At 42.8% G+C, this 14,234-nt stretch overlaps 1 protein-coding gene across 7 annotated transcripts in view; it reads left to right on the top strand.

Moving 5' to 3' along the window:
• The window catches only part of CEPT1 (choline/ethanolamine phosphotransferase 1), a 28,920-nt gene that overhangs the window by 6,024 nt on the left and 8,662 nt on the right, over positions 1-14,234 (top strand). For 5 of the 7 annotated variants that reach the window (XM_071768404.1, XM_071768402.1, XM_071768407.1 and 2 more), the window contains 2 exons: positions 161-308; positions 1,321-1,462. In XM_071768404.1, coding sequence (XP_071624505.1) covers positions 161-308; positions 1,321-1,462 — 290 coding nt within the window. Of the gene's footprint in view, positions 1-160; positions 309-1,320; positions 1,463-8,726; positions 8,812-14,234 lie in introns of all 7 variants that reach the window. The other 2 variants (XM_071768408.1, XM_071768406.1) reach the window with 1 other exon arrangement.

The following is a 14,234-nucleotide window of genomic DNA, read 5'->3' as shown; positions in this document are numbered from 1 at the left end:
AAGGCTCAGCTACAGAAAGCTCTGGGTGTGGGATGGGGAAGTGTGTGCAAATGGAAAACTTCTGGGAGTGGAAGATCTTTTAACTTAAGGCACTTTTTTCTGTTGTTATTTTGTTAAGGTTTAGGAAAGTTTATACTCTGACTGACTGTTTCTTTCTTAGGCACCTCCCTGGGCATACATTGCTTGTGCATGTGGCCTTTTCATCTACCAATCTCTGGATGCTATAGATGGAAAACAAGCCAGAAGGACAAATAGCAGTACTCCCTTAGGAGAACTTTTTGATCATGGCTGTGATTCCCTTTCTACAGGTATTGTCATTTTTAATTGAAGTATGAGGATTAAATGACTCTGTTGCAGGGATCAGATCTGGAATACAGAAAAATCCTTCTTTACTGAAGAAGAGGACAACTGATATTGATGAATGTGTAGCTTTTCAGTCAACCTCCTTCCCATAGAGAGTACTCTTGATCAACTGAATATCTTCTCTTGTATTTAACTGAGAAAAAAAAATATAATTAAGCATGTCATTAATTCAGTCCAAGCCAGCAGTTTTCTGTGTATGCATTATCAGAGCTTTGGTTCTAAAAAAAATAATCTGTAAGAAGTTGTCAAAATGCTCTTCTACATGATTTTGGGCTGAATCTATATCAAGCAAAACAGGTATGAAGCCTAAACACTGGGGTGGTAGAAGTCTGGGTTTAAGATGAGAATCAGCAGGATGAGTTCCTTGGGTAGGTAGAGTTCATTCAGCCAGCCTGAAGTTTAAGTCCCTTTGCAAAGGAATGATCAGATGCTTTTGTTTACTTAAATTTTAAAGATATTCTACTTTAAATTTTAATGAATACTTTATCAAAGTTGTATATTTAAAGGGAAGGGGGTGAGAAAGCATGAATCTTAAATGACAAAACCTGGGTTTTCTTAGTGGCATAATAGAAATTTAGAAAAAGGGAAAAAAATACAACGAGCACATCTTGGATATGTGAGAAAACCCCAAAACTCTGGCCTGAGGCTGCAGCTGCATAAATTTCTCAAGTTTCTTCCTGTGGAGTGCCATTAAGTTCAATAAAAACGTAGGAGAGTAGGGAACCCTCAATACTGAGGACTTCTGATAACTGATACAAACTTAAATATCCATTTTACAGTCTGTACCTTTTAAAATGGAAGTGTTCACCTCTTGTGTCTGTGAAATAAACCACACCAGGATTACCTCCACCCTGTCTCTCCTTCTCTGGGTCCTTTTGTTTAGATTTTATTCTGGCAGAGATCTTTCCACACGCATGCACTTTATCTTTTTATTATGTGACTGATTTTCTCCTGCAGTCTTTGTGGTTTTGGGAACTTGTATTGCTGTGCAGCTGGGAACCAACCCTGACTGGATGTTCTTTTGTTGTTTTGCTGGAACATTCATGTTTTACTGCGCCCACTGGCAGACCTACGTCTCCGGGACCTTACGCTTCGGCATGTGAGTACCTTGCCTGAAAGAAAACTGAAAGTTGGGCTCCTCTCCTGTCTGCTTGCACTTCATGTGGATGTGGTTCAGCTCCTTAGAGCTGCAGGAATTTGTTTATATTCCTGTATCCACACTTGGAGCTTCTGGCAGCTTTTAGCTGCTGGATCTGTTACTGATCCTGGGAGTTACTGAGCTTGGTTTTAGGAGTGGGAAAATATCCTTTTGTCATTTTACTGAGTGAGAAATTTCTGGTGTGATTTAAGCCTCAGTCAGGAAGTACCTGGTGTTCCATCCCCAAGAACTGGATGCTTTTGTCAGATGGTGGCAGTCTGGCTTCAGTATTGTCTCAATCTTGTTTGCCTTGTGCATAGCTGATCTCCACTGTTAGCCACAACTCTTAAAATAGTGACACTGACATTGTGCTACAGTCTGAGGTTCTGTAGCCCTTTCAGTCAGTATGGACTGGGGTTCTGTCAGTAATGGGGCTGAAATTGCATTGCCAAGGAAGTCAGCAGCTCAAGTCCCCTTTGCTGCTGGGTAAGGGTGGGTGGGGACCAGAGCCTGAATGTGGAAATGCAGCTTTATTCTGTGTTTGCATTCATAGATCTAACAAATCTATTTCAAGGAAATACACTGCAAAATGATTTTGCACCTGGAAACTTCTGAAATTTCCTCCTAGTATGCACAGGATTTTGATACAGTGCTTACTGTGGATACACAGCTACTGCTAAACCAGTACAATTATGGACCTCTTGTCTGTAACAGCTCTTACTGGCAGATTATTGATGTGGATTCTGTTGAGAAACTTCTGTGTTTCTGCTAAAAAATGTAAGATGTTGTAGCAATTTTTAGTGTCTATTGGAAGAAGAAAAGAAAAAAAAAATCTAAAAAAAATAATCCCTGTTCTAATCCTGACTGTACCAAATCAGGCAGAATAGTTCCAGCCAATCTCTGATAATTAAATCTTCAAAATAAGGCAGCTGGCTGAAATATTGTCCTGTTTTAAGACTTCTTACTTTGGATCCCTACTGGAAGTCTCAATACTGGATGTTTGTAGTTCCCTTTCAATTTCATGGGGCCCTGGTGAGTGACCTTTTCCTGTTATTGATCAAGAAACCCAAACAGCCCCAACCTCGGTGTGTGCTTGACTCTACAGACGAAGTGTCAAACCTACTTTTGTGTCCACTGCTCCTGGTGTTCACTGTAACTTTGCTTTTGGGAGGAGTCTTTATATTTTGGTGGCATTTTGTAACATCTTGTAGCAGATAGGATGCTTCTGCATAGCCTGATGTTATCAGAACTTGATAATCCATCAGTATGCAGCTAATTTAGAGAAGACAATCAGCACTCAAATGTGTGTCATTAATTCAGATAGCAGACAGCACTAAATAATAAACACATTACTTTCTTCATTTGCCCCATGTCAGAAGGTTAATAGACTGCATTTCTCTGGCAAAAACTCATTATTTATCCAGTTAATTGATTCTCACAGTCTGATAATATTTTTTTTCTGAAGCTTTCATTTTGTGTATCATAGAACTGAAGAAAAGTTCATCTTTTTCTACCCTTTCAGATGGGCTGCAGAGCACAGGCATAGGTATTCTTACTCCTGTATCAGTGGAATTGGAGACAGCTGTTGGAAGGAGCCAAAAAAGCCTTAGTGCACAGCAGCTTTTTCTTGTCTGTGGTCACTCTGTGACAAAAATACACTTATGGGGCTGGGAAAAGTAGTGATGCTTTAGGAAAAGTGTCAGCATTTCAGATGTGCCTTCCATTCCAAAGCAGCAGGGGACAGCACACAGTTTGTTAGCACTTATTTTATTTCTGTGATAAGATTAAGTCCAAGAAATTGTATTTTATTACAAAGAGCAACTCAATAAGCAAATTGGAAACAGCTCAGAGAAGGGTAGCAGAGAGGTAAAGGGCATGATTGGTATTTTCCTCTCTACATGCAGCTCAGAACAGTTGAACAGTGAAATGAATAATCAACTTGGCTTGCTGAAAAAGTCTATCTTTAAAAAAAAATCAGATGAAGTGTATGCTTGTGGCACAGGATGTCTGATTGGCATCTGCTGTCACTGGACCATTCACTGAAGCTGTGGGAGGAGGAAGCAGGATCCCTTCTGCTAAATTCCTACAGAGTATTGCAGGTGGAGTAGGAAAACTTGGTGTAATTGTGCCCAGTTACTGAATCCATCAGCTCTTGGCTCCTTTTCTTCCCAGTGGCAGCAGTGGGAAGCTGCCCTGCTGCCCTGCTCCAGGATTTTTGACAAATCTGTTGGGACAGCAAGGTCCTGGTGATCTTTCTCCATGTTTAAATGATCATATAATTAGATCTTGGCAGCTGATGCAGACCTTTCAAAAAGCAGCTCGAGTTCGTTAAGTAGCTCAAAAAAATAGCTAGAGGTCAGCATTGCTTAATAATCCCTGGGAGGAAGCAGGAAATGTCTGACAGCAGCTTGGGTGAAGCAGCAGTCCCTGTAGGAACAGCAGCAGCTGAAAGGCAGCAGGACTCAGCATGGATCCAGTTGGATGCAGAAGTTTTGTTTAAAAACAAACACCTGACCTGGGAATGTGCTCAGGAAATATACTGCATGTTTGAAGAAACAAAAAGGTGATTCTGAATTGTAGGAAAACATTCAATACTGAAGCAGTCCAAATAATGCCTTTGTTCTCCTGTCCTGTTTCTCAGTGGCCTCACTTTGCTGCAGCACAGAATGAGCTGGTCCAGGCTGTGTCACAACTCTGACATCTCTGCTTTGGAAAAAGTGCATTTTCTTCTGCATATCACAAAAAATCAAACTGGCAAGCCCCAGTGGACTTCCACGTGCCCACGTGGAAGTAAATCTTGTATTTTGGGAACATGCTGAGGAAACCAGAACATTAAGGAATATGGTGCACAAACACTGGAAGGAATTTTCCTTGCTGTGAGCTGCAGCCCAGTTGTGATTTCTACCTCTGGTTCTTCCAGATCCAAACTTATTCCACTTGGATTGAGTCCTGTACCTGCCCACTGTCCTGGGGGCAGGCAGGGCAGCAGGAGGTGTCTGTCCTTATGCAGGTTCTGTGCTGGATCCAACCTTACAAGGTCAGTGCACAGACTGCTGTGCAGGAGCTGTCTGCAATCCAGGCTGGGCAGAGGTGCAGGGGGAGCTGCTGGTGTCTGCCAGCTCTGAGCTGGGCTCTGCAGTGCAGTTTGAGAATTGCTTTAGGAATGTGAGACCCAGCTCTGTGCAGGTGAAGACTTTGGGTGTTTGTCCATGCTGGACTAGGGGTATGGAATTGTTGTGTTTTGTTGTTTTTTGTTTCTTTTTTTAAAACCCTGCTGGGCACTCACCAAAGGTCCCCCAGAGACAGGAGGATGCTGCTGCACCATGATCACCAGCACTTCTCTTTCTTGCTTTGTCTGTCTCAGTCCAACCTTGCTTAGTTGAATATGGAAAGTTGGTGGTAGCAGAAATTGTAGGGGGTGTGTGCACAAATATTAAGGTTGAGAAAACTGAGTCTGTTCAGCTTGGAGAGGAGAAGGCTCAGGGGAGACCTTATAATGATGTTCCAGAACTTAAAGGGGGCTGCAGAGAAGATGGAGACTCCTGATTTCCAAGGAGTACCATGGACAGGACAAGGGGAATGGGCACAAGGTGCTCCTGGGGAGATTCTGATCAGACACAAGAGGAAAATTTCTCCCCATGAGGACAGTCAGAGATTGGAATGGTCTCCTGGGGGAAGGGGTGGATTCCCCCACTTTGGAAAGTTTTAAGTTTCAGCTCGATGGGTGCTGAGACATCTCAGATCAACAATAATATCAGAAGGGTTGGAGCAGAGGATCCCTGAGGTCCCCTCCAAGCTGACATTCTGGGATTCTCTGATTCTCTGTGTCATTATTCACACACAATTAGATGGGAACTGCTTCCCCAGGATAGGCACATCAGTAAACCCTGAGAGGAAGGATCTTTTGTATGACTGAAAAATTAGAAATGTTACTTCACTGTTTGAATAACAGCCCCCAGAGAAACCAAAGAATTCAGAGTAACAAAACAGCCATTCTTGAGGAATGTTGGAGAATTTGGGGGAAACATTCTTGTTCAGTGACACTGCAGCACATGTGTATGTACATGAGCATGTAGAAACCCTGTTGATAATGGGTTGGCTTAGGGAGGGAAGAAGGTTTAAAATGGATAAACTTCAGCATTCTTGACAGTACCATCACTGCTGCCACTGAGGTATAAAGGAGAGGTTGGTAAATGAGGCTCCTTCAGAAAGCAGCTGGGATGCAGTTAGCAGAAAAGGAGTCAGGGTTGTCTTGGACAGACAATGCACATCAAGTATCAGAATTCAGAGCTGGAAACCCTCCAAGTCAAAGTTTAGCACATTGAGTTCTTGCTCATGGGAACTGCTTCAGGATCTCAGGATTAGGGTGGGAGATAAGGCAGTAATCTCCATGATTATAGGGATTAAAACTTTCCATTTTATGAAGTTTTTTTTCCCAACACTTCTCGAAGAGCTCTAACACCTTGGTTATTTGCAGAGGAAAGTTTGAAGCTCAGTGGAGTCTCTCTTGATGTCAGAGGGGAATTAGTTTCTCTCTGCAGTTGCCAGAAGTGTATCCTGAAGGATCATTGTGGTAGGTGCTAAATTTGTGCAAGCAGCCTCTGCTCCTCCTGCCTCCCCCAGTCTCTCCCTCCCAGCACATCTGAGTGCTTGGTGGGTGCCATAGAAAGGTGGCTGAGAGCCTCCTAGAGCTGAATGTAAATAGTGAGGGGGGGTTTCCACCTCATGATCCTCTTCCTTCTGTCCCTCTCACAAGTCCCTGAACAGGGTTTCAATGCAGGAACCAAGCAGAGATGCTGCTGCTCCTCCTTCTGCCTTTATCTTTGCTCTGGGAAACTGGGAGAGCCCCTGGCTTCACCTCCTCATCTGTGGCTTTTCATCTCTGGTAGTGAGCAGCAAAAGGGAAAGCTGACATCTCACTTGAAGTGTAGTACAACAAGGAAAGGAGGAAAGCTTCTGGCTTGTTTTTAATATCATTTTAGCCTCAAGATGAATTTCCTGTAGCTGGAAGTACTTTTAATTCACTTATGCTTTGCTTGCTTCTGTCTCATGTGCTTTATTCAGGCTGTTTGCATTTCATTGTCTCCAAGTAAAATGCTGGGCTGGAATGAGTTCAGATTGGGCTCCACAGTAACCTCTAGAACCAGGCATTTGGACTTCCAGCATGTGACTTCTCACCCTCTTTTTCTCTCCTGTTGTGATGATGAACATTCTTTCCTTGCTGCAGTGGTTCCCTTAAGAAAACAATCCTTTGTCTGCTGCTCAGCCTCAGTAATCCCACTTGCACACTGGGCAGATATGGATAAGGCAGATGGAAGAATCATCAGTTCCCAACCCAGAGTGCTGCTCCACAGAGTATTAAATAGCAGACACATCCCCTTGAGCCTCCCAGCTTGATAACTTCAGTGTTTTGATGAGGCAAGAGTGTTTTTCTTGTCCACTGTGTTTTGCTACACAGAACTGTCACAAGGAATTTTGATGGGGGGAGAGGATGGTACATAAATGCTCCCCTCTGAGTTTCCCACTAAATGAGCAAATTTATTTTGCAGTAAATAAAGCAAAGCTGTGTTAGATCAGCTGTGCTGGTGGTGACTGACTTGATTTCAGAGCCATCTCCAGTGTAAGTGCCTGTTTCCTGTTGTTCTTGGTTCACTTTCTCAGGAAATCTCTCAACTTTGAGTTCAGTCCCTTTGGTTCATCTTTCTGAGCAAGGGAAGAATTGGCTGTGGCTCTCTCCAAACTCCACAACTTGATTCAGTGGTGGCCCTTGTAAAGTTTAATGGCTCCTTTAATTGAACAGGACCTTTTCAGAATTGCCCATGGAATATGCTCAATAAATTAGCACTGACAAGAGCATATTCTGGAGCATGACTAATCAATTGTGTGTTAATTGACTCAAGCCTCTTCCCAGCTTGCCAAGGGAACCCAGCAGAGCAGCCAGCACACAAAAGCAGACTTGTCACTGCCAACATCAAGTAGAGTTAAGCACATGCTGAGGTTGATGGCCCCTCTTAAGCCATCCCAGGTAATGTTTGAGAAATGAATCTCTGTCTGAATTAGGAATATCAGAGTGAAGTAGGAAGCAAAAGGAAAAGAAACTGCAGTTGTCCCAGGGTAGCAGAGTTATCTGTGCTCTTCCTGTGCCTTCATTCCTCTTCCCCAGTGCCCTGAACCACCAAATGTTTGTTACCTTTTCTGACTGGGTACTCTCTCATGTGCTGAGATAATTAAACTGAGAATATTTATCAGCCTGAATGAAATTCACTCTCACCAGGGCCTGCACAGTGTTCCTGCACTTCTCAAGCTCTGTCAGGGCCATCACCAGGAACTTTGCTCTGATGAAACCTTTTTAATCAGCTGGGCTGCTGCCTGCCTGCCTGCTCTGTCCTGAGCAGGCTTTGATAAGCACTGCAATAAACAGGATCTCTGCTATGGCTGAGTGTTTATTGCTGAAACCTTTTTTAGATGGTTTGATGCCATTTCAGTTTGATCACATTTGAAAATATTTTAATTAGAAAATGCTATAAAGCTGTGTTTTTCCTTAAGAAGCATGTGTGGTAGTTGTGGCTCTGTTGGCTACAGCATAATTTTTAATCTCTTTCTGTCAGGGACAAGCAATAAATATATCTACAACAGAATTTGGTTGCCACTGGGTGGGGGTCCCTCATTTGACTTTTAGCAATATTTGCCAAGAAGCCAGGGGGTTGTGTGAGCAGGGAGGTGTTAATTCCTTGCTTTCCCTTAGAGGTGCCAAACTGAAGGTGAAATCTGGGCTTCTGCTTGGCAAAAGACAGGCAGTAGCATCTCTAGTGAAGAATTCCTATATTCAGTGTCATTTGGAGATAGGAGCATGGGGCAGGGAGGTTGGAGAGGTCCTGAATTGTGCTGGAGGTTGGATTTTATTTGCTGTGACTTTGAGCAAGGAATTTCATTTTGTTTCCTGATGCACCCTGGTGGTTGTGTCTGCCCATGTGGTGGTGTGGGGGGTAAACCAGAGTTTTAAACATGTGAAATTCTATGTGGTTGCAATATTTCTGTTAATTCATTGATGCTTCCCTTTTTTGTGGTGGTTGATTCCCTTCCTCTGACCCTTTACGTTCTCTCAAATGCCACGTGGTTGCTGTCTGGATTTTGTTGTTTCCAGCCTGGCTGAAGATGTGGTTTGAATGGCTCCACTTCAGTGCTCAGGAAAATGTTTTGAACTGTCTCTTTCCCTCACCTGTAGATTTGATGTTACAGAGTCTGTGCTCTGTACAGTAGCAGTGCAGCTTCTCACAGGAACTCTGGGGCCCTGGTTCTGGAACTCCACGGTAAAGCCACCACTACTGCTCCCTGGCAAGCAATGGCATGGGCTGAGCAAGGGACAGCACCTTTGTCATGCACATAGTATCCAAAAAGCAGCTTTCTAAGGGTTTTTCACAAGTGCTTCAATATGTGGGGAAAAATGTTTGGAACAAGTATGAACAAGTAATAAAAATCCCATCTAACTGGAAATAATATTTTTTTGAAAGCATCATGGTTTACTTGCAAACTAAGCCAAAACCTGCCTGCTGAACAGGAAAGCTTGCTCTAAACATTTCTTTTTATCTCGTCACAGTTCTGGCTTCGTCTAAAAGATTAACCAGGGTTGTAGCAGCAGCTCTGTAAGTGTGCATAGGGTAATTTTGTTGGAACTGCTTTTTAAAGTCGGGAGGATTTTTTTTGTTGTTGTTGCTGTTTAAATACCTTTCCACCAGAAAAAAGAATTGCTTGGCAAGGTGAGGGAGCTGTATGCTGTGCAATCGCTTACAAAGTCACGAGCTGCTGGTTAAAAATGTCTCATTTGAACTCTGCCACTTCATCCCTGTATTCTGTGCTTGCAGCTTCATCATTAAGAAACTTCATTTCCTGGCTGTCTTTATTTTCAGAGTGCTTTTCCTTATGTCTGTGCTAAACACATCCTTCTCCTCTCTAGTTTTCTAAAGGACTTTCTCTTCCTTATTTCACTTCTTTTAATGCAGTGTATAAAGGTTGGGTGTTTGTTGTTTTGTTTTGGGTTTTTTTCCCTCAATAAAATAGTATGATTACAAGTGAGTTGGGTTCATTAAAATGTCTCATAGTTGCTGGGTTATTAACCAGGAGTTTTTCTTGAAATATCTGAGGATACATGAATAGCTTTTTGGCATCCTTCTTTGAACTGCATCAGCTTTTAAACAAAGCAGATTATTTTTCTGGGGGGTGGTTTGTTTACATACCCTTTGTTAAACATGCATTGATGCAGATTTTCTTGTTCTTTCAGTTTTGCAGGTAGTGGTTCAGCACAATCTCAGCTTTCATGTGGCTGTTAGAAAGAGTCCTTCATTACCAGCTCTGCTTCAGATCCAGCAGTATTCAGCAATCTGCTAAATCATGTGTGTCACACCCACTGCCTGCATCTGACATTTAAGCCAAGTGCCAGGCAGGCTGCTCTGGAGGGAGTCAGATGACATGATTTTTAAATACTTTGTTGACAGTCTATGAAAGGCTGGAAATACTTAGTGCCAGGAAATGGTAAGGTAGCAAGCAATAACTCGAAGGAAGGAAGATTTTAATCAAGATTTTAGCCTGTTGTGGTAACTGTGCTGTGACTCTGCCCAAGAAGTCGCTTAGGGTGGGGAAAAAAAAACAAAAAAAAAATTCCATAGTGCCAAAACTTTCAGAGACTTCTGAAGTCACCCATTGGTATGATGGTGATGTGAGAATGAAATGTACATGGGTGGAATTCTGAAGAGCTCCAGCTCTGCATCCCTCTTCCTGCAGCTCTGCAGTGTCACCCCTCAGTTCCTGTACTTCTGGAATGGGACTTTTGCTGTGGTGTTTCACCCTGCATTTTGGTGTCTTTTGAAAGAGCAGAACTGGGAGGGTTTCATCCAGTTCAGCACAGCCTTGTAGAGGGACTGCAAATAAAGATGCCTGACATGGTTGGACTGGAAAATACTCAGGCTTTTTTAGGAAAGAAATGTTAATCGTGTTCCAAATAATCTTCTGTCATATCAGAAGACTGTACAGGAGTTTGGAAACTTGCAAATAATCTGCATGGAAGTTTCTGGTGACAGGGGAGGGGAGTTAATAGAGTCCAAGGTGAAACCCACTGCAGTTTGGCTGCAGGACCAGGGGAAGCCTTTGGGAGCTCTGGAGGCATTCTGCTCTCTTGTGGGTTTAGGCAGACAGGGAAGGAGGCCTGAAATGTGCATTTAATACTCACAACTTTTATGCTTCCCTGACTTTATCTGAATTAAAGCACTCAGATATTCTTGTTTACAGCCCTTAGCTCACTCAGGTACCTGGTGCAGTGTTGACCCAGTCCCCTCTTGCCATCTTCATTCCTGCAGAGCTGCTCTTTGTTATTCTTTCCTAATTTCATTTTGCTGCAGAATCAGTATTTTTCAGGGTCATTTTCAGCGGTTTTCCCAGCCTTGCAATCAGATATTCTGTCCCAGCACTTTTAGTTGGGTAAACTATTGAGTCTGGGTTCTTTGTTGCTTTGTCTTCAGTGTCTGATCTTCTGGGCTTTGCCTGGATGTTCCTGGTGATCTTTAAAACTCGATTTGTGGCCTTGTGTTTATTTTCCAGAAGATGAAAAAGCCCCTGGTTTATTTGAAGCAACTCTCCTTGGAATCAGACTACATTGTGTCTGCTGAGAACTATGACAATAACTTTACCCCCATCTGTTGTAGCTGGGGCATGTTTTGGGGAAGCAGGGTTTATTTCATTTGCTTCATTTCCCAGGTCTGAGGGATCTGCCACATGCTGTGCTCCACAAGCTCTGCATCATCCTAGCAACAGAAACTGTCTGGGCAATGCTGATGTGACCCAGTTTGTCAGGAAACAGCAGGCAAAAAAACTGTCAGGTTAAGGGAAGTGTGGCTCAAGTGATTGCCAAAAATATCCCAGTTAAGAGGCTTTAAGAAACCCCTTTACTGAGCTGCAGAATTCATGCTGCTAGCTCTTTCCATTTGTTTTTTCTCAGGATGTCCACTGTACCATTAAATGAGTAAATAAATACAAACATCGGGAGAAAATAGTATCAGGCTTTGAACTGGCTGATTCCCTTTTTCCCTTTGAATTTTTTTTTTTTTTCTTACAGGTCTTGTGGTCCCAGGCTATGGGCAGTAATTAAATAGGGGGGGTCTGCAGCACTAAAGGGCCTTTCCCACATGTCATTTCCCAGTGCTTGTGGGTTTTTTCTCCTGTGGTACCCATCTTTTTGCACTGAACCAAGACCTACTTCTCTTCTGTTAGTTGATAAATGATCCACTTCTCCAGTTTGTGTTTTCTGCAGCCCTTATCATAGGAAGAGGCACTCAAACAAACAAAGGAACTTTGTGTGGAAAAAATATTTAGTTCTATTTTTATCATCTTTAAGCAGGAGTGTTATCACCCTGCTGTGCAAGTAACTTCCCTGGCCATTAAAGCAAGATATATATATATATATATATTTACAATATATTTATATATATATATATATAAAGCCTTCCTTTGAAGGAAGTCTACATCCAAACTGGACAGGCTGCTCTCCTGGCAGCCCTGCTTTTTTGTCCTGTCATTAAATACTTTCCTGCTTCTACCAGAGTTTGAAAATACTGTGATGATTGAGACAATTTATGGATCTTTATTGCTAGCTGAGTTTATCTTGAAACAATTCATAACTGCAAGGGAATTATTCCAGTGAATGAATGTCCTTTGGATTGCCTGACATGTTCATATTTCCCAGGAAGTATCTTTGCTCAGTATTTTGCTTGACAAAATCAGTGTTGTTTGTTTCCTAACTACATTCTTTCACTTTTTTGTGTGTTACATTTTAAGGGATGTTCAGGACTTTTCTGAACACTGGTAGCAGCCCCTTGGGTCACATTCAAGAGCTTTAACTCGTTGCCAGTTGTTCCTTCTGTCCCTCCCATGTGTCTGGAGCTGCAGAAGGTCACTTTGCCCCAGCTGCCAGCAGCAGCTCAGCCCTTCCACTGCCCTCTCCTTGGTGTTTGCATCATTCATGAGGCCACAGGAATGGACAGGGAAAGCTGATCTGCTGCTAATTGGGATAGGAACCTTTCTTCTTCTTTTTTTTTTTTGTTAAGCTCATTTCCTGGTGCAGTTGATGGCCTGAGCCTGAAGAGGTGGCACAAGGTGAGACCCAGCAGGAGGATTTTGGGGAGGAAGTGATTGTAGTGAAGGTGCAGTGATTGCTCCTGTTAGCTGCAGCAGGGATTTGGCCCAGTTCCTGCTGTAGTAGTTGCACAGTCATTTTAAATCAAGGTAAATGACTAGGGGAAGAGTGTGCCTCCTTTCCCTTTCATCCCCCTTCTGGTGTTCCCTTTTGTGGTCTGGCTTTGAGGAGCTGCCTCTAAGTTGTGGCCATCTGACTTTGGGCAAAAAAGATTGACTGGATGGTTCAGGTACTCAGCTGGGGTTGAGCAGATGTTATAAAATCACCCAATAATGATTTTAATGAGGATAGGATGTTCCCAGTCCTTTTCCATCCATGGTATAAAGAACTTACACTTTAGTTTAAGTGATAGTTGGGGTGTGTAGCTTCTCCCCAGTTGCTGTTACATCTTTGTCTTCTGTCATGAGGAGCTCTTCAGTGTTAAAAATCTTCTTTTGTGGAACTGAAGTCGAGTCGTATTTGTGCTGGAATATGAGATTCTTAGAAGTCAGGGAGGAGTTTTTAACCAAATACCCATGCAGTTCATTGCTGAACCCTTCCCAGCTGCCTGATGCCATTTTTATTGGAGCTGGGGAGGGCAATGGAGCAAAGGTTGAGCCATGGCTGTGTAAAGAAGATAATGTTCCCTCCCTAATCTGAATCCAGGCACTGCTTCCTTGATTTGGTGAGATCCTAGTTCTTTGTAAGAGTTTTCTTTCAGAATACCTTGTCTTCTATGATCTGAAACTCTTTAAAAGTAGATGACCTCACTTTCTTTTGCATTCAGGTTGCTGCTGCCAAAGGAAACCTGTTCTGCTGTCCAAGAAAAGCTTCAAGCTTGAGTTACCCACATCAGTTACCAGTCAGTGTTTCTCTGAGCTCTCTGAGTTTCTGTTCTTTTAGGTCACTGACAGAAGTAGCAAAATAGGCTAAAATACATTTCAGTTTATCCTGTGTGGGTTCATGGAGCTGCTCCAGCCCCTCCTCAGTGGGACACACTGAAAACACATTTCCATGCTGATTTCAAAAGTGTAGGAGGAAGCAATCTGCATTTTATCAGATGCCTTAGCATTTTCCCTTGCAAGGTAACTCAATGGCTTGGTTTGTTTGTATGAGGACTGAAAATACAGATTTTTAGAACATTCTTTCCTCTTGGTGGAAAGTAATTTTTTTCCTCGAGCCAAATCTGATTGCCTGGCAGGATTTTTGTTGAACAAAACAGAATATAGGAGGTGATTTCTTGTGAATCTCATGTCTCCATGCATGGTGCAGTGAAAAGCAAATTTACAAAGCAAAGACATCTACAGGAAAATGTTATTGGAATCTTCTTTAGACTTCCTCTGACAACTTTGGATAAACTTCCCCATTCTGTACCATTCTGTGGTTAGTTTTGGGCATTACTGCTCTCCCATCTTCCTTCTCCTTCATGTTCCCCTCTGCTCTTTCACTGCTATTCCCTGTGCTGGTTTGCAGCAGGGGATGAATGTTCCATGTCCTGTTTGCCACGTGCTGCTTCTGCTGTTTGATCCACAGGTTCCTGTCCTGCTCTTAGGGAATTGCTCAGGAGGTCTC

This window comes from Heliangelus exortis, chromosome 25 (genome assembly GCF_036169615.1).
Source record: "Heliangelus exortis chromosome 25, bHelExo1.hap1, whole genome shotgun sequence".
Taxonomy (NCBI): Eukaryota; Metazoa; Chordata; class Aves; order Apodiformes; family Trochilidae; genus Heliangelus; species Heliangelus exortis.
The sequence above is the reverse complement of the archived record's forward strand: the minus strand, read 5'-3'. Positions and strand labels throughout refer to the sequence as shown.